Source organism: Arachis ipaensis, chromosome B10 (genome assembly GCF_059453495.1).
Source record: "Arachis ipaensis isolate K30076 ecotype BB chromosome B10, ASM5945349v1, whole genome shotgun sequence".
Classification (NCBI taxonomy): domain Eukaryota; kingdom Viridiplantae; phylum Streptophyta; class Magnoliopsida; order Fabales; family Fabaceae; genus Arachis; species Arachis ipaensis.
Window position 1 is genome coordinate 145,525,858 of NC_142435.1, and position 23,036 is coordinate 145,548,893.

At 35.9% G+C, this 23,036-nt stretch overlaps 4 protein-coding genes across 10 annotated transcripts in view; 3 read left to right on the forward strand and 1 right to left on the reverse strand.

Annotated features, from left to right (window-relative positions):
• Window positions 1–219: 219 nt before the first annotated feature.
• On the forward strand, window positions 220–1,866 carry LOC107621782 (transcription elongation factor 1 homolog). The gene is made up of 5 exons (XM_016323783.3): window positions 220–444; window positions 776–898; window positions 983–1,053; window positions 1,130–1,151; window positions 1,243–1,866. Exons 2-5 carry the CDS (start codon window positions 786–788, stop codon window positions 1,301–1,303), a joined length of 267 nt encoding a protein of 88 aa, XP_016179269.1. The 5' UTR covers window positions 220–444; window positions 776–785; the 3' UTR covers window positions 1,304–1,866.
• Window positions 1,867–5,199: 3,333 nt separating this feature from the next.
• LOC107622856 (glucan endo-1,3-beta-D-glucosidase) lies at window positions 5,200–7,849 on the forward strand. The gene has a single exon (XM_016324908.3). The coding sequence runs from the start codon at window positions 5,512–5,514 to the stop codon at window positions 7,717–7,719; it is 2,208 nt and encodes a 735-aa protein (XP_016180394.1). The 5' UTR covers window positions 5,200–5,511; the 3' UTR covers window positions 7,720–7,849.
• A 613-nt stretch (window positions 7,850–8,462) lies between these two features.
• LOC107621296 (glucan endo-1,3-beta-D-glucosidase-like) lies at window positions 8,463–10,928 on the forward strand. The gene has a single exon (XM_016323328.3). The coding sequence runs from the start codon at window positions 8,463–8,465 to the stop codon at window positions 10,758–10,760; it is 2,298 nt and encodes a 765-aa protein (XP_016178814.3). The 3' UTR covers window positions 10,761–10,928.
• Window positions 10,929–18,052: 7,124 nt separating this feature from the next.
• The window catches only part of LOC107622554 (calcium-transporting ATPase 8, plasma membrane-type), a 34,207-nt gene continuing 29,223 nt past the window's right edge, over window positions 18,053–23,036 (reverse strand). For 6 of the 7 annotated variants that reach the window (XM_088485374.1, XM_021114212.2, XM_088485377.1 and 3 more), the window contains 7 exons: window positions 22,376–22,513; window positions 22,178–22,278; window positions 20,842–20,887; window positions 20,508–20,639; window positions 18,711–18,818; window positions 18,517–18,608; window positions 18,053–18,424 (listed from right to left, as the gene is read on the reverse strand). In XM_088485374.1, coding sequence (XP_088341500.1) covers window positions 18,154–18,424; window positions 18,517–18,608; window positions 18,711–18,818; window positions 20,508–20,639; window positions 20,842–20,887; window positions 22,178–22,278; window positions 22,376–22,513 — 888 coding nt within the window. In that variant the 3' untranslated portion in view covers window positions 18,053–18,153. Of the gene's footprint in view, window positions 18,425–18,516; window positions 18,609–18,710; window positions 18,819–20,507; window positions 20,640–20,841; window positions 20,888–21,690; window positions 21,870–22,177; window positions 22,279–22,375; window positions 22,514–23,036 lie in introns of those variants that run through there. The other variant, XM_088485389.1, reaches the window with a different exon arrangement.

Below are 23,036 nucleotides of genomic sequence, written 5' to 3' on the forward strand. Positions count from 1 at the left end.
ATTAATAAATTCACTGTTTTTAGGGATTTAAATTTTTTTCTTCCTTCATAATATATAAAGCATGATAAAGATTTAATCTTTTTATGTTTTTAAATTCATATGTTTATCTTTATGACGTAGATTATAATATTATAAAATTCTAATAAAATGAAAAGATATTTGTCTAAATTACAAGATATGACCCTCAATACATTTCAAATACTATAAATGATCTAAACTAAATTTTCATTTCATTCAATTTCTCAAATCACATCCACTCTCTCTTTCTCTCATCGCCTGCGCTTGTTAAGCTAAAGCACGAAAGCATATAGGTGGGATTCACTTTTGATTAGTATCATTCATTCTTTCTCGGAAAGAGGCAAGATAGCCTTCGAAAAGACGAAAAGAAAGTGTTGAAGCCAGTCATTTCGATTAACATTTTTGATCTTGGAGTCTTCCACTTCTGTATGCTTTCTATTCCCTTATCGCTTACGTTTTCCTTTCATCTTGTTTACATCTTTAGTTCTTGCTTCTCTATTGGCCTTTCCATTGCTTGTACTTGTAGATTTCGATCATTGATTCATTATGTGCATTCTAGGGTTCATTGAATTAACAAGTTTCAATTTTCAACCGTTTTGGTTTAATAATGTGTTTTTTGGAGGGGAAACAAAAAAGATCTTAGAATTTTGGTGGTTAGATAGTTTGAATAATATCGTAAAAAAATTTCAAGTTTTTGAGAGATTGATTGAAGTTCTAGCTTTGATTTTGTGTGCTCAAACATTTATGTAAAAATCAGGATTTGAGCAATGGGAAAGAGGAAATCATCAGCAAAGCCAGTTCCAAAGAAGCGGATGGATAAGCTTGACACTGTCTTCAGCTGCCCTTTCTGCAATCACGACGCCAGTGTCGAATGCCGAATGTAAGCTATTTCGTTTAGCATTTGTAGGGGATTCCATGCTTTGTATTTCCTTTGAGGATTAATGGTTGGGATTCTTTTGAACAGTGATATGAAGAACTTGATAGGGGAAGCTTCTTGCAGGATTTGCCAAGAGAGCTTTAGCACTACTGTCACAGGTTTGTTTCTGAACTCATATTCAAGTTTGTCTTTTAAATCTGCTGATGATCCTAGAATGTTTGTTGTCTTTTGCAGCTTTATCTGAACCAATAGACATGTAAGTTAAATATTTCTATAGAAAACCTCTCCCTTTCCCCTTCTTTCTTCGCTTTGTCTTACAAACACAACCACTTGATTGAACAATGCAGATACAGTGACTGGATTGATGAATGTGAACGGGTGAACAACCCGGAAGATGATGGTGCTTAGTAGTGCGATTATAAGAATCCATTTCGAGCAGTAGCGGATGGAAAATTCTGTATTTGTGTCAGCTCCTACTGGTGCAACTACATGTTTTGTTCCTATATTACTCTCTAAAGTAGCGTTTGATTTGAGGTATTGGGACAGAGACTGGGAGATTGAGACTCAGTATTATGTTTGTTGGTTCAGAGACTGGTATTTAAATTTCTGTCTCTGTCCCTAAAATTTCAGTATTTCAATACCTCCAAAAAGTGGGGATACAGGAGACTGAAATTTTTAGAGACGAAAACTGAAACTTTAATAATATTTTATACCTAAAATACCCTATTTCAATTAATTAATCTAATTTTACCTTTTGTACAAATTAAATTAGAACTTTATTCTCGTTTCAATTTCTGTCTCCCACACTTTGCACCAAACAGAATACTGAGATTTATTTCAGACTCTATCTCTAAGTCTCTGTCTCTCAGTATCAGTCTTTCAGTCTCTATCTCTCTACCAAACGCTACCTAATAGAGTTTGTAAAACTACATGTACGCTAAAACAATGAAAATATGTGTGTTTGTCTCGTGTCAATTTTCAATGCGTAAATAGCTAATTATGTTTCTCATTAAGAAAAGACAAGGTCTTACGTGTTACGATTGTTTAATAAAACGTAATTCTGAAAGTGTGGCTGCATAAATTAAACATATTATTGTATCCTAAAATATTTATGTTCAAAATAAGCACACTTATACTTAATTATCTTCGGATCATCTCATATAAAGTCTTTTTAGATTTTTTTTAGTCCATTACTACTGATCTATCGTCATGACCAAATATTCTACAATCTCTTGCCTTTCATTGATTTAAATTTTTTCTTAAGAAGCACTTAATTTTTTGAAGTAATTCTTAATTTTTATTATTTGTATTTATTTTAAAAAAGTTTATTAATAAATTCTTTTTTTTTTACGAATGAAAAAATTTCCTCTCCTCTTTAATTATGTCAATACTTATAAATTTTGTAATCCAATGAATGTGTGAATTATTAAATATATCAAATACATACATAAATTTTTCATCCGCGCGCTATTATTTTGGATTTAAAGAATTTTATAAACATACCACATACATACTCATCAAATAAAAATAAATTATAAATATTAAATTTTAATATTAATTTATTTAATATATTTATAGGATTATCCTAATTTTTGTCTTATCTTATTTTTTTGATTTTTTTTGGACTATCTTATCTTATTTAAGTAGTGTTAGATTTAGGCTTAGATGGCTTCTTTTAATATTTCACTTCATATTTTTTTGTTTAAATAAAATAATTTATATTTTTATGTATTATTAATTAGTTTTATATGCAGAACAATTTTGCAGGTACAAACTACAAAATTAAGAAATAAAAATTTATTTAACATATTAATTATAAAATAAATATTAAATAAAATTTAAGTCTAACTAGAATAAGTAGTTCAATACTAACGAAGTTCTTAATTATTAATATAATTTTCTATCTAATGAAGTAATGATAAAATATGTAATGATGATGATTCTCCTCAATTTTGATCTTTTATGTTTTCACATTCATATCTTTATTTTTATCATCTAGATTTAACATTAGATTATGATATTATAAAATTCTAATTAAACTAAAAGATGTTTGTTTAAATTATAAGATATGATCCTCAATACATTTCAAATACAATACATTATCTAAAATAAATTTTCATTTTAAATATTCGAATATAAAATAATTATTAAAGTAAATATCAAATTAGTATTTGAAAGATCTGATAAAATAGTATCTGACTTTTGTTATTAATAAAATAGTTTTTGAAAAATTTTAAATTTGACAAAATCACCCGACCATAAAAGAATGACGTCACAGTTAATAGAAAATGCTGATGTGGCCATCAGAAAAGAGCTCCTATGATGGTAGACATTTATGGCAACCTCTTTCTTCTTTTTCAACACACCGCTGCGTCCCCTTCCGCCATGGCACTTGAAGAAGAAGACCCTATGGCCTCGCTGTGTTTTTTGTGTTCGTCGCTTCTTCTTCTTCAACATGTCGTTGCGTCTCCCTTCGCGTCCCCTTCCACCAGACTGCTATGGCACACCACTGTGTCTCCTTCTACTATGGTAGTATCTTACTGTATTCTGGTGTTCACTGCTTCTTTTTCTTTTACATGTGGTTGCGTCTCTTCCGCGTTTCTTCTACCATGGCAGTACTTCCAAAAATCATGGATATAGTATTGTATAAATTTTCAAGGATATAGTATTGTATAAATTTGTACCAAAAATTTTAGAGGAAATTTAACCTTTATACTAGTATTGTATAAAATTGTACTGAAAATTAAAGGATATAATATTGTATAAATACAATAGTTTTAATTTCCTCGGCACTCTATTTCAATTATCATGCTTAAATTTTTACAATACTATATCCTTGAAAAATTTTAAATTAAAACTATTGATGATTAATGTTGTAGAATAAATTTTAAAATAAATAATTTTAATTAAACAAGTTAAACAAATGTACTATTATAAATGTTAAATTAGTGAATATTAATTTAAATTTGACAAATATTTAGTATAAATTAAATGACTTGAAAATAAATACTCTAAAAAAATTGATATTATAATTTAAATATACAATAAATTAGATTGTGTTTAGTTAATTATTTAACATATGCAGATATTATTGGGTTTAGTTAATTTTTAACTATTTTATAATGATAAACTAATAAATGGTTAATTCTATCCGATTCAAATTAATATATTTTAGAATAATTTATTTAATTTAAAATAATGCAAGGATATTTAATTTTGAATTGAAAATTAACATATGTAGACATTTTTTTATTTTTAAAGTTGACTACTAGCTAAAGTAACATAGCGTTTATTAATACCTTATCAATTTATTGTTCTTATTATAATCTCATATCAATATTATTATTGTTCATGTTTTTCTGGTCAGTATTTTTTCTTTATTTTTTTCATCAGGGCTAATACTATAAGATGTCATAGACCAAAAATATCCAACCCGACTCAGATAGCATCACAATTTCATAAATGGAGAAAAAAAATACTCATACCAAATGAACAGTCCAGCCCATCCCAACCATACTCCTCCAAAAATTACCTGTTCCAGACTAAAAAGATTAAGGGCCAGTTTGGGTAACTAACTTAATTAAGCTCCTTTTGATAAAATAACTTAAACAATAAATGACTTTGTTAAAAGTAATTTATAAATAAGTTATTTTGTATTTGGATTTTTAACTCTAAAAGTACTTATTTTAAAGAAATATAATGAAAAGTAGAAGTATTATGAGAGAAGTCATTTTTTTTAATTTCTCTATAAGCTCCAAAATAACTTCTTAGAAAGTTGCAATTTAGTTTTAAAAATTGCACCCAACATTAATACTACTACTTTTTATAAGTCAAAAGTTAAAAAAAACTACTTCTATAATTTCCAAACGACCCTAAATAATTAATCATCAGATTATCTACAAAAGTAACTCCTATTAATTAAACACAACCTGATCCACAATTTCGGTACATTCTGCTCTCTAAAACTACAACAGTATCTACTGAGACCAACAGAAACAAACACTACACGCGTTTGTTTTTCCTGCATCCACGATATTTTCTCACCCAAAAAAAAAAAAATTCACTTCTTCACCATAGAACTCACCCATAAATTATCAAATACATGAATCTCATCAATAATTATGTAAAACTTTTTATATGGTTAAACTCATAAAGCAATTACCAAAACTTTATAGAGCCAAAGAATGTTGATTTTCCTGGTTGCTTTTGTCCCCTTTGAATAAACATATTCATAAATCATAATTTCTTAACGACGAAGAGTTGTATATAATTTCCCCGCAGTTACTTACTCCCATTCTCATTTGCACACGCACAGATCACACGTCTTACAAATTCTTGATACGCAAAATGATGCCATCTCTTCCTTGCACCTCTTACCTCCCTTTCTTCCTTCACATGCCAACACATATTCATATACCTTCCCAACTGCCGCCGTCAACTTCAATCCAAATAAAAACACCCACTCTTGACTCTCCTCTCTCCACCTGCTTCCATAAAATCCATCTCAACAAACTTAACCAACTCCTTCAAGAAAATGCAATCATAGTCAAACCCCTCCATCATAATCCCAACCTCCACACAATAAAAAAAAAGTGAAAAATAAAAATAAATAAAAAATGCTGAAGAAACTGCGACGCAAGGTGAGCATTGCATTCACACAAGGCCTCAAAAAACGCCCTAAACCCTATAAAACCCCAAAACCAGAATCAGAATCACAACCACAACCACAACCACCATCACAATCACCAGAGTTTTCAGTTCCAACAACAATGCCACGCACCAATAAGCAGCGTTTTCCATTCATATTCCCAGAGACTGATTCCAATGTGCTTCCAGAACCTTCCAATTTCTTCTCCCAAAACCTTCTCTCAAACCCACTCCCAACAAACTCGTTCTTCCAAAACTTCGTTCTCAAAAACGGTGACGTTCCAGAATACTTTCATCCTTACCTAATCAAACCCTCAAATTCCTCTCTTTCCCTCTCATACCCTTCGCAAATCTCAAACACCGCATTCACCTACCAAGCCTTCAACTCCGATCTCACAATCACTAATTCAAACGAAAAAACCTTTCATTCCAATCACAAAATCTCCTCCTACAGTGATCTCAGTGTAACGTTGGAGATTCCTTCTTCTAATCTCAGATTCTTCCTTGTTAGGGGAAGCCCCTTTGTCACTTTCTCTGTTACTCAACCAACTCCTCTTTCAATCTCAACCATCCACGCAATCCTCTCTTTCTCTTCTTCCAATGAATCGCAAACCAAGTTCACTTTTCAGTTCAATAACGGCCAAACGTGGCTCCTCTATGCTTCTTCACCGATCAGGCTTAACCACACTCTCTCTGAGATCACTTCTGATCCGTTTTGTGGTGTGATTCGGGTAGCTCTTTTGCCGGGTTCCGATTCGCGGCAGGTGGCGGTTCTTGATAGGTTCAGTTCTTGTTACCCTGTGAGTGGTGATGCTGTGTTTTCAAAGCCTTATAGTGTTGAGTATAAGTGGGAGAAGAAAGGGTGGGGTGATTTGTTGATATTAGCACACCCTCTTCATCTTCAGCTTTTGTCTAATGTTGGTTCTGGTGTTGTTGTTTTGGAGGATTTGAAGTATAAGAGCATTGATGGTGATCTTGTTGGTGTTGTTGGGGATTCATGGATATTGGAAACAAATCATGTTTCTGTGACTTGGCATTCTATTAGAGGTATTAGGGATGGATCTTATGATGAAATTGTTTCGGCTCTTGTGAGGGATGTTGAGGGACTGAATTCGGCCGGGATATCGACGAATTCGTCCTATTTCTATGGCAAATTGGTTGCCAGGGCGGCGAGGTTGGCGTTGATAGCTGAAGAAGTGTGTTTCCCTGATGTGATTCCTGCTGTTAGGAAGTATTTGAAGGAGACCATCGAGCCGTGGCTCGACGGAAGTTTTAATGGGAATGGATTTCTGTATGATAAGAAATGGGGAGGCATTGTTACAAAGCAAGGGTCTAATGATTCTGGTGCTGATTTTGGGTTTGGAATTTACAATGATCACCATTATCATTTGGGATATTTTCTATATGGAATTGCAGTGCTTGCTAAGATTGATCCTGCTTGGGGAAGGAAGTATAAGCCTCAAGCATATTCGCTTATGGCTGATTTTATGACATTGAGCAGAGGATCGAACTCTAGTTTTACGCGTCTGAGGTGTTTTGATCTGTATAAATTGCATTCTTGGGCTGGAGGGTTAACTGAGTTTGCAGATGGAAGGAATCAAGAGAGTACTAGTGAAGCTGTGAATGCATATTATTCGGCAGCATTGATGGGTCTGGCTTATGGTGATCCCCACCTTGTTGCGATGGGATCGACGCTTACAGCGTTGGAAATTCACGCAGCGCAAATGTGGTGGCAAGTTAAAGAGGGAGGGAATGTATATGAGGAAGATTTCACAAGAGAGAACAGGGTAGTTGGGGTTCTATGGGCTAACAAAAGAGACAGTGCACTATGGTTTGCACCTCCTGAGTGGAGAGAATGTAGGCTTGGGATTCAGCTCTTACCAATACTGCCAATTTCTGAAGTCCTTTTCTCGGATGTTGATTTTGTGAAGCAGCTTGTAGAGTGGACATTACCTGCCTTGAACAGGGAAGGGGTTGGAGAGGGATGGAAGGGATTTGTCTATGCCCTGCAAGGAATCTATGATAGTGAAAGTGCGCTGCAAAAGATACGAAGCTTGAATGGTTTCGATGATGGTAACACGTTGACTAACCTCTTATGGTGGATTCACAGCAGAGGCGATGAGGATGACTCATTTGCGCATGGGAAACACTGTTGGTTTGGTCATTACTGCCACTAGGTAATGTTAATGATTTCAAATACTTGAAAAGATAATAAGTTACATAGTTTCTGGCATTGTACCTATTTATGTATTTGGTGTATGTTTCTTACAATTCCTCTGTAAGTATAAGTCTTTGGCGGTTCGCATTTATTCTGAGTCTTTAATGTTATGTTCACATCATAAATTTTGGCATTTTGAGTTAGTGAAGTTAAGGTGGCTAAAACAGATGGATGCCCTTTAATAAAGGAAACAACACTACACAAATATTGGTAATGTAACTATGATGGTAATTTCCTTTTGAATGATTTGTTAGCAGCAGAAACTTGGAAGTGTAAAATATGTGAATTCGTTTTACCAGTATGTTGTCCCTTAAATTTTGTATCTGGGGTCAAATACCTATGAAAGTTATTTATTCACAAGGCTTGTGATTTTCCAACTTAACCACAAGAATCCTGAAGGATATAAAGTATGACCCTTTTTTATTCTTTCCTTTCTAAACACCCGAAATTGTTTCTTATGTATTCTTAGTTTCTTACTAGCCACGCATGGCATCATCCTTTCATTTTTCATCAAACAATTCCTTTCTTCATACAATTCCCATTCCCCAATTCCTTTCTTTTTTGGTTCTCCTTTCTCTCCCCTCCAACTATATAAAAAATTACAACCCATTCCCTCCAACTAACTTAAACCCCTACCAAATCCAAATCTCATTCATAAATCAAACAATATAATTACTTAGCAGTGCCAAATTAAAATTCACAATGCTAAAAAGATTACTTAAAGGTAAAAAACGAAGACCACCACCACCACTTCCTCCTCCTCCTCCTCCGCCACCACCGCCTCCTCCTCCTCCTCCTCCACCACCTGCATCACCACCTCCTCCTCCTCTTCCTCCTCCTCCTCCTCTGCCATCATCATCACCATCACCATCCTCATTACTGCCACCGCCCACACCACCTTCACCTCCGCCCCCACCACCTCCACCTCCGCCATCACCAAAGCAACCAAACACACCATTCCTCTTCCCTAAAACAGATTCCAGAATCCTCCCAGATCCTTCAAACTTCTTCTCCCAAAACCTTCTATCAAATCCACTTCCCACAAACTCATTCTTCCAAAACTTTGTCATAAAAAACGGTGATCAACCCGAATATATTCACCCTTACCTCATCAAATCCTCCAACTCCTCCCTCTCATTCTCTTACCCTTCTCACTTGGCCACCCCCACTTTCATATCCCAAGTCTTCAACCCTGACATAACCATCTCCTCCATAACCAAACCCGATCATGGTCACTCTCACTTGAAGCATGTAATCACTTCCTACAGCGACCTGAGTGTAACTTTAGACATTCCCTCTTGCAACTTGCGGTTCTTCCTTGTTAGAGGAAGCCCTTTTGTTACATCATTAGTAACCAATAATTCGCCACTTCTTATCACAACCATTCATGCCATCACTTCATTCTCCTCGAACAGCAGTCTGACTAAGCACACCATGCAACTCAATAATGGTCAGACATGGCTCATATATACTACAACAGCAGTTACCATGACTAATAGTTGCCTTTCCGAAGTTACCTCTGATGGGTTCTCTGGCATTATTAGAATAGCATTGTTGCCTGATTCAGACGCCAAATACGAGTCATTTCTTGATAGGTTCAGCACTTGTTTCGCCATCTCTGGTGATGCTTCGTTCGCGAAAGCTTTTTGTGTCGAATACAAATGGGAAAAGAAAGGATGGGGTGAGTTGTTAATGCTAGCTCACCCTCTTCACCTTCAGCTTCTGTCAACTAACGATTGTGATGTAACGATTCTGAATGATTTCAAGTATAGAAGCATTGATGGGGACCTTGTTGGCATTGTTGGAGACTCATGGGTTTTGAAAAGTTACCCTGTTTCTGTTACTTGGCATTCCGCTAGAGGAATCAAAGAATCTTCATATGATGAAATTTCTGCAGCACTTTCTGAAGATGTAAATTCTTTGAACAACTCGGGAATAATCACAACAACATCTTGCTATTACTATGGGAAATCCATAACAAGAGCAGCGAGATTGGCTTTGATAGCTGAAGAGGTTTCATTTCATGATGTCATCCCGGTGATTAGGAAGTTTTTGAAGGATGCAATTGAGCCATGGTTAGATGGAACTTTCGAAGGAAACGGTTTTCTCTATGATTCAAAATGGGGAGGAATTGTTACTTCACAAGGATCTAAAGATTCAAGTGCAGATTTCGGGTTTAGTATTTACAATGATCATCATTATCATTTGGGATATTTTCTATATGCAATTGCAGTGCTTGCAAAGATTGATCCAGCATGGGGAAGGAAGTATAAGCCTCAAGCATATTCGCTTATGGCAGATTTCATGAATTTGGGAAGAAGATCAAACTCTAGTTACACCCGTTTGAGATGTTTTGATCTTTACAAATTGCATTCTTGGGCTGGAGGCCTAACCGAATTCGCAGACGGAAGAAACCAAGAGAGCACAAGTGAAGCTGTGAATGCATATTACTCTGCAGCGTTGATGGGTCTCGCTTATGGCGACACCCATCTTATTGCAACAGGATCAACTCTTGTAGCATTGGAAATGCATGCAGCTCAAATGTGGTGGCATGTAAGAGAAGGAGAAAACTTGTATGATGAAGAATTTGTGAAAGAGAATAGAATAATGGGTGTTCTTTGGGCTAATAAAAGAGACAGTGGTCTTTGGTTTGCTCCACCAGAATGGAGAGAATGTAGGCTTGGAATTCAGGTTCTGCCATTGTTGCCTATAACAGAGACATTGTTCTCTGATGTTGGTTATGTGAAGGAGCTTGTGGAATGGACAAAGGCAAATTTGAATAGGAAAGGTGTTGGTGAAGGGTGGAAAGGTTTTATCCATGCCATGGAAGGGACTTATGATAGAGAAAGTGCATTGCAGAAGATAAGAAACTTGAAGGCTTTTGATGATGGAAACTCTCTAAGCAATTTGCTGTGGTGGATTCATAGTAGAGGTGATGTTGTTGAGGAAGAGTTTGATCATGGAAAACATTATTGTTGGTTTGACCATTATTGCCATTAGGTGCTGTTCTTTATGTTTTCATGTTTCTATAATGTAAATTTAAGAGGGGCTAAAGTTAAGAGTAACTAGCTATTTAACCCTTGTCTGTCTTTCATGTTGATGTTTGTAAATTTGTGTCATTGAAAAGGTAGCATTGAATTGAATGAGATGTTTTCCGAGTGTTATATATGTTGAATACCTCAACCTTTTATATTATAACCAATTGACTATCTAATTTGTTTCTTTATCTATTTATAATCTGCACAAGTCGATACCGAGTTAAGCCTCAATGTAATCTTTGAAGTTGCACTCGAGTCTCATAGTAGTCCCTAAACTTAAAAGTTACCCATATTCATCCCTGAATTTGCACTCTGGGACTCAAACTTGTCCTTCCGGCAATTTCTGGCCACCTGGCGCTACCGAAAAGCTGAGTTGGCAGCCTTCGTGACACGTGGGCATTACACGGCTAGCTGATGTGGCAGAGTAAACTGTCCCGAATCAATTTGGTCCCTCAATTCAAGTTAAAACCCTAATTCCCAAATTTGAAGCCTACACTGCTCACTCTGTTCTCTTCTCTTTGTTTCTGTGTTCTTGTCTTCTCCAGCATTGAATCCCGACGGTTATGGCAAGCGCGAGCAATGCAACTGAGAGTTCGAACAACCCACGATCAATTGGAAGCATCATGAGGAGAATGAATAGAAACAGAGAAGCTTGTTTGCCAGAATGGTGTGCCTGCAGGCCGAGACCAGTGCTGCGGTGGTTAGTGACAGATTCTAATCCAGGGAGACCGTTCCTGGGTTGCCCAAACTACAATGTAAGTATTATTGTTGTTGATTGCTGTATTTATTGATATAAATTTTGCTGATTCAATTTTCTTGACTATGCAGACTGTGGGCAAGAAATGGTGTGGATTGTTTTTGTGGGTTAATAAAGTTTTGGAAGAAGATGTCATAGCATGTGATGATATAACAAGACATTCAGTTGATAATAAAGAATGGAAGATGAAGATTGCTTGAAAATTTGGTAAATTAGAGACTGAAATTAGGGTTCTAAAAATGGGAAGAATTTTGATGTTTGTGTTCATGCTGCTGATTGTAATTGGTGTTCTTGTATTAAAGTTGGATAGACAACAGGGTCAACTGTATCTACCAAAAAACAAATGACATGCATGGTATATGCATATATTGTTCATATACTTGTTCCTGTCCTTTTGTTTGAAAGAAATGCAAATTAAAGTGTTTGATTATATGCATACTTCTGTTCCTACACTTCTGTTCAATGAAATGGAAATGGACAGGATTTGAATTACTCTTAAGTCTGTAACAGAGGACAAAATATAACAAAAAAGCTGACAAAACTCAATTCAATAAAGTCATAATTCATATTGGTAATGCTTCATTCAAAAAAGGCATTATAGAGCCAAAACATCAAGTATATCAAAGTTGTTAACATATTGACCTCATAAGTTTCAAATACTAAAATTTCCAACACTAGGACAACGTTTAAGAAAGCATACATGGTAAAAAACTTCAGCAAAATAGATACACAAAACAGCATGTGTCCCTAAACATCATCCTAATCTTTATTTTTTGTGTCTGGGTGCCTTGAATCCAGGGTTGGGCACAAACTTCATGAAGTTTGCAAGCCTTGTAGCAGTCCCCTCTGTTGCACCTTGCATAGGATTAGGTGGGGGATTCCTTGCTCTCTGATTGCTTCCTGGTGGGATAGCAGCATGTGTGGTGGTTGCTGGTGGATTGCTACTCCCTGAAACTAGTTTTTTATGATACTTGGCAAATTTTCTTCTTAGAGGGAGCTTTGGTGACCTAACCAGTGAGGGTAAAACCTATCAGCGAAAACATATAAGATAGTTAGTGAACTAGGTAAGGATGTAAATATAATAAATTAAAAGTCATATAAGTTTGTGAACCTGTTGAGAGTCATCAGTTGCTTTCAAGGGTGGTTCATTTTGATCAACATTGATTTCAGTTGGGGCTTCTGGGACAGGGACAGTAGAGTTGGCCTGACCTTCACTACCATTAGCAGCCTCTGCAGTTGCAGCAGCGTCTTCATCAGCAGCTCTCTTTGGACAGTTCCTTTTGGTGTGTCCTGCTTCGCCACAATAACGACATCGACCTTTTTTATAAATTCTTTTCATTTTGGTCTTCAACTTCTTACTCCCACTTGGCTCCTCATCTGCATCCTTTCTTCTTTTATTCTTAAGTGGTCCTGGCTTGTTTCTAAATTTTGGTGCTTGTGATCTGTTGTATGGTGACTTTTCCTATAGTGCTTGACCTGGAATTGGATTGATATGGAAGCCATATGTGTTATTATATGCTTCCATGGTCAACCACTGATGACAAAACTCCTCCGGTCTCTTACCAACCATTGCCAGTGCAGCACACGCGTGCACACATGGCATCCCTAAACGGCATTCACACAACAACAAAGACAACAACAGTAAGCCAACAACAAAGGCTGATAATAATAATAAGACTAAAACAATGAATTTAAAAAATATTACCACTCAGTTGCCAGAAATCACATGTGTAGAGCCTCTTTCCCAAGTCCACAACCATGTTGGTTGGCCAGTCATGTACTTCAAACTTCTCATAGTCTGCGTCACCAGACCACATCGGGACCCAACTTTTTTATTCCTTCTGTATCTTTTCTAACCTGCTGCGCTGTATAGGAGGTAGAATTCCATTGTTTGAATTAAGCTTCACCTTGTTCCTAGCTATCGACCTCATTGCATACATCCTGACTTCTTCCAAGAGTGTGATAATAGGCTTAGCTCTAGCATCTTTGATCCTGGAGTTGAAGATTTCATAGGCATTGTTGCAGATATTGTCTATTTTAGGTGCATTACTGAAGAATGTCCGGCTCTAAGAGTCTCTAGGCCACTTATTCAAATACTCTCAGGCTTCCTTATTAACCCTCTCAATCTTTTTGATGATTTCAAGGAATCCATCTTGGCTAGTACACCTTGCACAATCCCATAGCAGCCCTCTAAGTTGGAGATCCTTCCATTACTTATTGAAGTTCTTCCACAAATGCCAAACACAGAATCTGTGATGGACATCTGGAAAAACCTCCTTAACTGCATTTATAAGGCTCTGTTTCAGGTAAACAAAAGGGTGTCAGATACTTGTTTTTGAGCACCAAGTTAGTCCCTACACTTATATAAGTGACATTAAACTAGTCCCTACACTTATGTAAGTGACATTAGACTAGCCCCTGTTACATACAAACAGAACATTATGCAGCATGTTATCAGCCAGGAATCATTCAGCATGTATAAACAGCAGCCCAATTTATAAACAACATGTTAAAGCACACCCAATAGCTAACAACTAATAAGTAATAATAGATTCACACTTAATAAGTAACAATAGATTAACAAATAGGTAACAACTAATAAGTAACAATAGATTAACAACCAATAAAGACAACAAATATTGCATGCCTTCTGCATATCTGAGATAAAACACAGCTTGTTCTTCTTATAATCCTCCAAGTCTTGATGAAGTAATTCTAAAAACCATCTCCAGTTCTCAATGTTCTCAACAGGGACAATTGCATAGGCAATCACATATATATGGTTGTTTGCATCTTGGCCAATAGTAGACAGGATCTAACCACCATGCCGAGTCTTCAGAAAAGCTCCATCCAAGCCTATGAGGGGTCTGCAACCTGCCAGAAATCCTTTTTTACATACCTCCAAATAAACATACATCTTCTCAAATATTGGATCATCATCAGGGTTGGACTGAAGTATAACACCAACTGTGACAGTGGAGTCTGGATTACTCTTCAGCAGTGTCAGCCCATAATCCATCACCATGCCATATTGGGCAGCAGCATTGCCGTACACAATAGATCTAGCATATCCTAAGGCCCTAGTCAGTGAAGACTTGTTTAGATTCAAATCGCATTTTGTCTTAAAATATTGTGCAGCCTCGGAGTGTCTCAGATTCGAATATTTTCTTAGCTTCTTCACCAATTTGCAGGCTAGCCACTTCCTATTAGCTAGTCTGTTTTTGGTCTCTCTTGCACAGGTGTGGTCATCCATAAACGTCTTGATCTGCCAGCAATTGTTCTCAGTATTATTAGAAGCATACACAAGCCAGCCACAACTCTCATCCTTACACACAGCTCTCATCCTCACGTTATCGTTCTTCTTAAACCAAATCCTTCTACCCTCTTGTATACAATATTCACGAACAGCCTCTTTGAACTCCATCTTTGTAGTGAATGTCATTTCAACCTCAAGCTTAAGCTCTCTAAACCTCCCTCCTTCTCTGAACGCAGGGAAGACGTCATCTGAATCAACTTCCTCCAACTCATCCTCAGAGTTCGGAGGAGTCTTTATTTCTTCCGAGTGCCATGAGTCTCCACCATCATAATCATTATAAGCCTCATCCTGCACATCATGATAAGGAGCAACTGATTCTCCAAACTTAGGAATCGGTCCAAAAATAATTTCATCATCCTCAGAATCTGAGTCTGCACAAACAGAACCATCATCTTCAACCATAACAACCTTCTTTACTTTTGTAAGTTTCTTGTCTGTCCTACTTCTCAGTTTCACATTAGTCTTTGCTGCTGATCTATACAGAGGCAACTCTTCTTCACTGGACACCTCATCACCACCAGGCCTATATGGTTCATCCTCTGCACTATCATCACTGTCATGGCTGTCTGAGAATTCTTCTGAACTAGTCAAAGCAACATAGGTTGTTTTGGCCTGTTTTTCCTTACGAATTGTTCTTGCAATATTTCCAGTAGCAGCAGCTCTTGTCAGTGGTCTCCTTCCACATGTTGCTGCTATTTTTACATTCTTACAGCTTCTCTTTGGTTTAGCCTTGGTTTTTTTCCTTTGGACCAAGGTTTAGGAATTGCAGTGGGTTGGACCATTTTTTTGTGAGATTTTGGGCTTGGTTTTACTGGGTTGGGCCATTGTTTTTGGTGGTGGATTGGGCTTAGCTCCAAGACTTGCAGTGGGTTAGGGAAAATTTTTTTTGGTATGTTTCGGTTACCAGCAGAAACTGAAGCAGGTGGCTCCTTTGGTTTTGATGTATCAGTTGGCTTTTTTGGCTCAGAAGTTGGAGTGCATGGTGTTGTGGTGGGAATTGGTTCTGTTATGGCATTGGTGGTGGGTTTTGGGGTGGGAAAAATGGTTGGTATCAGCATCAGCTCCTTGCCTTTAGATGCCACTGGTTCTGATACTCCATGTTCGTAGTACACATGTATAACCCCCTTGTTCTGCTGAGCCAGGTAACACATCTCCATGAGCTCCTTATCATCTGTTATTGCTCTTAAACCAGTTTGCAAAGGCCTATTAGGCACCAGCCACCAAGTTTGGCTAACCTTGTCATACCCAATTTTCTTGTGATAGTCTCGGACGAAAATACATCAAGTGTGTCTGTATCAATGCCCGGCAACTCACAAATCTCTCCACCGTTGTAAGACATACTTCTATCAGCCTCTGTGATAAACGACCCTCCATGGTGAAATATGATGGTAATCAACGGATCACCCATCTGCCATTTAAAAAAAAAAAGTTCATTGATCACAGTCATTGTCCTGAAACACATTAACAATTTGAAAACTCCACAACTAACTGCAGTAAACCCTAACACATAAAGAACAAATTTCTATATCATCAAAACACCAGAAACACTCTCAGTCTATAATTTTGTTGGCCAAATCACTAACAATCCTAGTTCTCATCAAACCCTAGCACAGAGCACAAAACAGAGGCGTTTATACCCACAGATTACAATCGAAAAAAACAGCCTGAACTTTTGTGAATATTAAATTAACAACAATATAAAAAAACAGAGAAACCACATATTTTTTTCATTTTTGGCTTACCTGTTTCAGAGAAACTAGCCTTCCCAACTCTGTGTATGAAGGAGATGACAACAGCGATGCTCCAGAACCTGAGTTTTCGACTGAAATCGGTGTGGTTAATGCAATCGCATATGCGCCATTGGTCACCGTATCGGAGAAGAAGAAACCTCACTTTGTGTTGTGTTTGTTTTGTGTTTTGAGAGGAGGGAGACAATATGTTAGTGTAACGTTGAGGAGGGAGGGAGGTTTTCAGCGTGAAACGACGTCGTTTCATATCATTTTGGCGCCACAGTCAAAACGGTGTCGTTTCTATAACGCCCACGTGTCACGAAGGCTGCCAGCTTAGCTTTCCGGTAGCGTCAGGTGGCCAGAAATTACCGGAAGGACAAGTTTGAGTCCCGGAGTGCAAATTCAGGGACTACTATGAGGCTCGAGTGCAAATTCAGGGACTACATTGAGGCTTATCTTAACTCTTATTACTATACAAATTGTTGAAAACTGCTTCAAGTAAGTTCAAATTCGACACAACATCTTACTAGGTACATTTAAATATATCATTATTTTATATTATATTTTGGTGTTTTCATTCGAATAATTTTTTTGTAACTTTTTCTTATAATTTTTTGCAAACAGTGAAAACAACAAATTTTGAATTAATTAGGTTTATTCATGTTTAGTCGGCCTGGGATATAATTGATTGTTCATAATAGGGGTACACATAGGATGGTGAAACCAAGTTTGTCCTAACACACGACCCTAAATATACACCGGATCTATTTTTTAGACCCTAACCCGGCTCTAGACCCGATGAAACCTAAACATTTTCGGGTCACAATTATACCGGATCCGATTTATACCGGATCCAAATCAGATGAAAACCGAACATTTAAAACTTTAACAATAATTTATAAAGAAACTTATTTATGATACACTTATTTATAAAGAAGAAACTTGTTACCGAAAAGTTGATATCCATATTTGAACTTAAATTTGTTTATAAATTCTAATTCAACAAGTGTGATTAAAAATAAAACAATAAGCTTATAATTAATATAATATAATATTAGAATTAATTTAAAACATATATACTTTTTTTAATTCTCTTAGGGTGCACATGGATCGGATAAAACTGGATTCGTCTTGGCCAGATCCGGCCTTAAATAATGACCGGGTCTATTTTTTAGACCCGTACCTGATCCTAGACCCGATGAAATCACACCAAACTAACCCTAAAATATTCGAGTCTGGACCAAATCTTCGGACCGGACTGAACCATGTACACCTTTAGTTCACAATCTCCGTTGCCTACCTAGCAGAATTTTGATAGTTTATATTATCAATGCAAGAAAATTAGAATATTTTTATCAAGATGAATGAAAAATTACAGCAATATCACTAAATGTAAATTACTGAACGAATGAAAAAGTACTTCGCCACATAAACGTGGGGGCATATGCAGAGACGCAAATATTGTTGGTTGAAACAAAGAAAGATAAATATCATATAGTATATCGTCATATATATATAAATAAAAAAAAAAAAAGGAGAGTATCGGACTCTATTAACGGTTGATTTGAAAATCTTGATAATAAACAAAACATGTGACTGCACTACAGTATAGAACCTGGTGCGTTGATGTTCTTCGACGTTGAAATCTTGAAAATAAATTTACAATCAAATAGCAACATATAACTAGTTTTGAGTACGGTCTTTCTCCTGTTGTACTCTGACCACTTTGCATTTGAGTTCTTCCATGAAGAATTCTTCTAAATTTATTATTGATGGGAGTGTGTGGCACTGGTATCAATTTCCCAAAACAACCAAGAGGCCAACTGAAAACGTGGAGAAAAATCTATTATATATTCCTAATCTATTATAGCATTCAAAGATTATCTTAGCGTTCAAATGCCAATGATTTTCTTACCTAATAAAGCCAATAATGACACAGATGAACCACTGCTTCCAATTAAGCCTGACTGTGGAAGTGAATTTTCCGAGGAATTCAACGATGATAAACTGGAAGAACAAAAAAAAAATAGCGATTTTATTGTTTTCTTAAAATGTTCTCAAACAGAAAAAAGAAGCCAAAATCTAGAGAAAAGTTCAAAGAGCGCTAACCTGAAGCACAACTGTCAAGCCTATTATTCCCATAAAGAGGTAGTTTCTCGTGACTCCTTTAAATATGTTGAATTCATCTAGCTTCCTTGCATTAAATTCATTGAAGATCTGCACTTTTGAAAATAGAATTCTTAAGAATTAAAGACGGAGTAGCAAGAAATCTGGTAGAATGTGATCATGATGATTAAGTGCTAACTCCTTGCTAGAAGCTAAGGAGCAGAATTATTCATGATATTTATGTGCTTGCTTAGTTGCATTATGTCAATTCTTCTGTATTTACCGTTCAATTTCACTAATTTTATGCTTTGTTCCTCTAATTGCATAATTGATTAAATATTAGATTTCTACTTTGTTATATGAGTTAAATTTATATGAGGATCACTTAAACTATAATGCACATATATAAAGCAGGATACCAGGATCTATCATAAGGAGCCAAAATTGATAAATCCAGGCCTCTTCTCACTAATCGAACCATAATTCAAGCTACGAGAGTCCGATTGATCAGCACCATGTCAAAGATAGCCGGATCACTGCCTACGCCCTGTTGACGTCTCAACAGCGCAACTCTGGGGCAAAATCAACCAGACAATGCAACTACTACCAGGCTAATGGTCATGTGTTAGGGATTTGGATAATATGGGCATGGGGTGTCCAAAATCGAGTATTATAGGATGTTTAATGTTGTATTTAAAGAGTGTGGTTCTTTCTCATTAACAGCTAGCTTTTAAGGTGTTGTTTTCCACTTTCTTTAGAAATTGAGCATACTATGTAGGGCTGGCCCATTCAGGCCCGACACGCCTCTGCCTACGGGTTATACGGGTTTAGCCCGTTTAAGCATGCTTTGTTCATAGGCCATAATTTTTCAGAGCTCGAGAGACTAAATAGGGCTGCCTATTTACTTTTATTTTTATTTTTTGAAAAATACTTTTAGCAAAAGAGGCCACTTTTTTGTCAAAAACCTTGTACGAACAATTTTTTAGTTGGTGAGTCAGATTTTCGGGTCAGATCATGGAGAATATTAACAAAAAAAAGTTCTATTTTTTTTTAGAAATGCAAAAAAATTAAATGGCAGCCCATTTAGCCTGTGAGCTGGCCTATTTAACCCGACATATAGACAGACCTAATTCTAGAGACAAAAATCCATCCGTTTAAACGGGTAAACGGACTGACCCAATGAGTTTGACCCATTTTGACAGCCTTATACTCTGGCCAATAGGCCTTTCAGATTGATGAGTACTCAATAGCAATGGGAACTAGTTTCAAATTTCTTTGTCATTATATAAACTTTAGTATGAGTATGAAATGCCAGCCATTTGAATTATGATTAGTTGCTATATAAGAATAATAAGAGAATTGATTAGAGATCAAAGTACATGAAGCAAAAGCAAAAATAAGGCCTAGAATATTAGAATATTAGATATATAGAATTAACATCCTTTATAATATCTTCTTCATATTAGATTTAACAAAATGAACACTTAGAACCTTTTGATGCATAAATCTAATGAATTATGATAATGAAATCTTTTAAGGCAGTACTTAGTGTAAGATTCGAGAAATTAATGTGAAAAATTATGATATATATGCAAGGTTTGGTTATATAAATCTTATTTTCTACGTTATTATAAATGTGATTACTTAGATAGGTGTTATTCTCTATATTGTTAGAGAATAGATTAGTGTTGTCATATAAAAGTTATAGCAAATTTAGGTGTCATTAGCTCATTATAAGAGGACTTTGATATCTTTTGTAATATATCATAAATAGATAGATTACTGAAGACGAGTACTTACCTGACATAGTACAAATGCATCGAAGATCAATGTTTTCTTCAATTTAATCCCATGATCAGTTGCATCATGTGTGAAACCCGGAATGCTACCTTGAAAGTTTAGAGCGAGCAAGACAGACACCTGATATACTACCTGAAGAGCCATACTCATAATTATCAATTAAATAAGAAAATATAAAATAGTATAGAAGAATTGCAAGTAACATGTAACAGATAAACAAGAGATTGTGGTTTCAAATTTCCTTAAGTTGATTGGCTATAGGTAAATAAATGGCTAAATAATCCTACTAGCATAAAATGTCATGACAGCTATCAAAATGCAAAATAAAATTTACCTGTATCAATATGTTCCTCCACATAGTATTTGAGATTAACGGTTCTCTGAAAAGGATACAAGTTATTATCAGTTCCATGTTGACCATCCAAGCACACAGATATTATATGTTATACTTCTTTTCTTATAGCCCCAAATGAAATCAGCCCATTCTTCATAATGAAAAAGGTAAATGCAAACACAAATGATGATTTAGCTGCCTTAAAGTTTACAAGATAGACAAGTACAAATGTAAGGAGTTCAGAATCATTAGATTTATAACTTCAATTGTGTATAAGAACAACTAAATCATCAAATGTTGCTTACATCTTCATTTTTGTACTTTACTATCTTATGCACTTTAGAGAAGTAAAAATGAGCAATTATATACATCAAATAAAGCCATTAGTTCCATGTCTTAAAACTGCTTTCTTAGGAGGGAGTTGCAAATAGATTATTATTTTTAGAGTAATACCCCTTATCAATATAATATTCTCCTTGATCAGGCAATAATTTTCTACTAGGATCCATTGAGCTGTTAATAGGTTTGCGATTCATCGTACCCACTTTTTAGGTTGAGCCACCTTAATACCAAGGAAGTATTTGAATTTTCCAAAATCCTTAGTCTGAAAGTGATGAAATAGATGTTTCTTCAACTGAGTTATGCTTTCATGATTATTACCAGTTATGACTATATCATCTACATAAACAACCAAATATATGCATTGCCCATATAAGTTGTGTTGATAAAACATGGAGTGATCATATTCACTTCTTTCATACCCAATCCTGGAACAACACAGCTGACTTTGTTTAACCGCTCAAGGGATTATTTTAGCTCAGAAAGAGAGCGTTTCAACTTGCAAACCAGTCCTGACTCCTTATGAGCAACAAACCCAGGTGAATAGGTGATTGCTCCATGTATACTTTCTCATCAAGGTCTCCATGAAGAAAGGCATTCTTGATATCCAATTGATACAGCGGCCAATGATTTTGATAGTAGATGACTAAGAACCCTAGGCTCTTATGTACAAGAAGCGATCAGTATGTCTGTATGTGAATGCTTGAGTCTTAGTTTGCGTTTTTTATATACATTATTGAAGTAAAAATTTAACCAAAAATCAATCATTAAATCAGTCACTATATATCTCTCTGTATCTATCTGTGTATATATAATCATTCTTCGTCATTACAATGTCTAATAAGGAAGAAACTAATTATTCCTAATTGATTCTAATGGACCTTAACTGATCCTAATTGATGCATGAAGGAACTATAATATATAATATCAACAACTAGAATACCACAGATGTCATTGTCATAAGAAAAAAGACAATCAGAAAAATGAAATTTCTAACCTTCGGCCTACTGGAGGTAGATTCATCAGGAGATTCGTTGGTTGTTCAGTTGCCAATGCTAGTGCTCCTAGAGTATCCATGATAAGATTTACCCACAGAAGCTTTAGAGAGAAGCAACAAGATGTATAAAGATATTGGCATAATAAATTGATAGTCCAACCCAAAAAAAGAAAAAGTCATAGTAAAACTGCAGCAAACCTGCACAGCATTTAGTGGGATATCACCAGAAGAGAGTGTAGTAACAACATTTATAAGAAGAGCTGTCACACTTATTGTAAGATTAAATTGGATAAATTTCCGTAGGTTAGCATATATACATCGACCCCATTTCACAACCTACATAATAAAAACAATTCAAAATTTGTTTATCAGTTACGCAAAATTTGTTTATCAGTTATGCTCTAAATATCAATTCTTTGTTAGCTTACGTAAATAATTGAAAACTATACAATGCTCCTTCCTTATACTAGTGTTTAATATAAACCTCCAACTAATCGGTTTGGACTAAATCCCTGTAGTGGTTCTTCAAATTCACGACTTTCACTAATTTGGTCCCTGAGATCTCAATTGCACTATTGTGATACTTGAGATTGAGCTCCTGGGCACCATAATGGTTCCTTGACCCCTTTCCGGCACTGACAGTGCTAGCTCATCACTGAGTCAGTGCTGGAAAGGGGTCGAGGGACCACTGCGGTGCCCAAAGCTCAATCTTGAGAACCATAACAGTGCAATTGGGATCTCAAGAACCAAATTGGCTAAAGCTATGAAACGAGGGACCATTATAGGGATTTAATCAATTGTTTTCTATTGAAAAATATTACCTAGATTCACATCTACTAAGTCCACAAATAGCCTTTCA

Excerpts from the sequence above, each read along its gene's own strand:
- LOC107621782 (XM_016323783.3), top strand. The coding sequence starts at position 786 with ATGGGAAAGAGGAAATCATCAGCAAAGCCAGTTCCAAAGAAGCGGATG. Across the intron at positions 899-982 it reads GCCAGTGTCGAATGCCGAAT|TGATATGAAGAACTTGATAG; the intron begins GTAAGCTATTTC and ends TCTTTTGAACAG. Across the intron at positions 1,054-1,129 it reads CTTTAGCACTACTGTCACAG|CTTTATCTGAACCAATAGAC; the intron begins GTTTGTTTCTGA and ends TGTCTTTTGCAG.
- LOC107622856 (XM_016324908.3), top strand. The coding sequence starts at position 5,512 with ATGCTGAAGAAACTGCGACGCAAGGTGAGCATTGCATTCACACAAGGC.
- LOC107621296 (XM_016323328.3), top strand. The coding sequence starts at position 8,463 with ATGCTAAAAAGATTACTTAAAGGTAAAAAACGAAGACCACCACCACCA.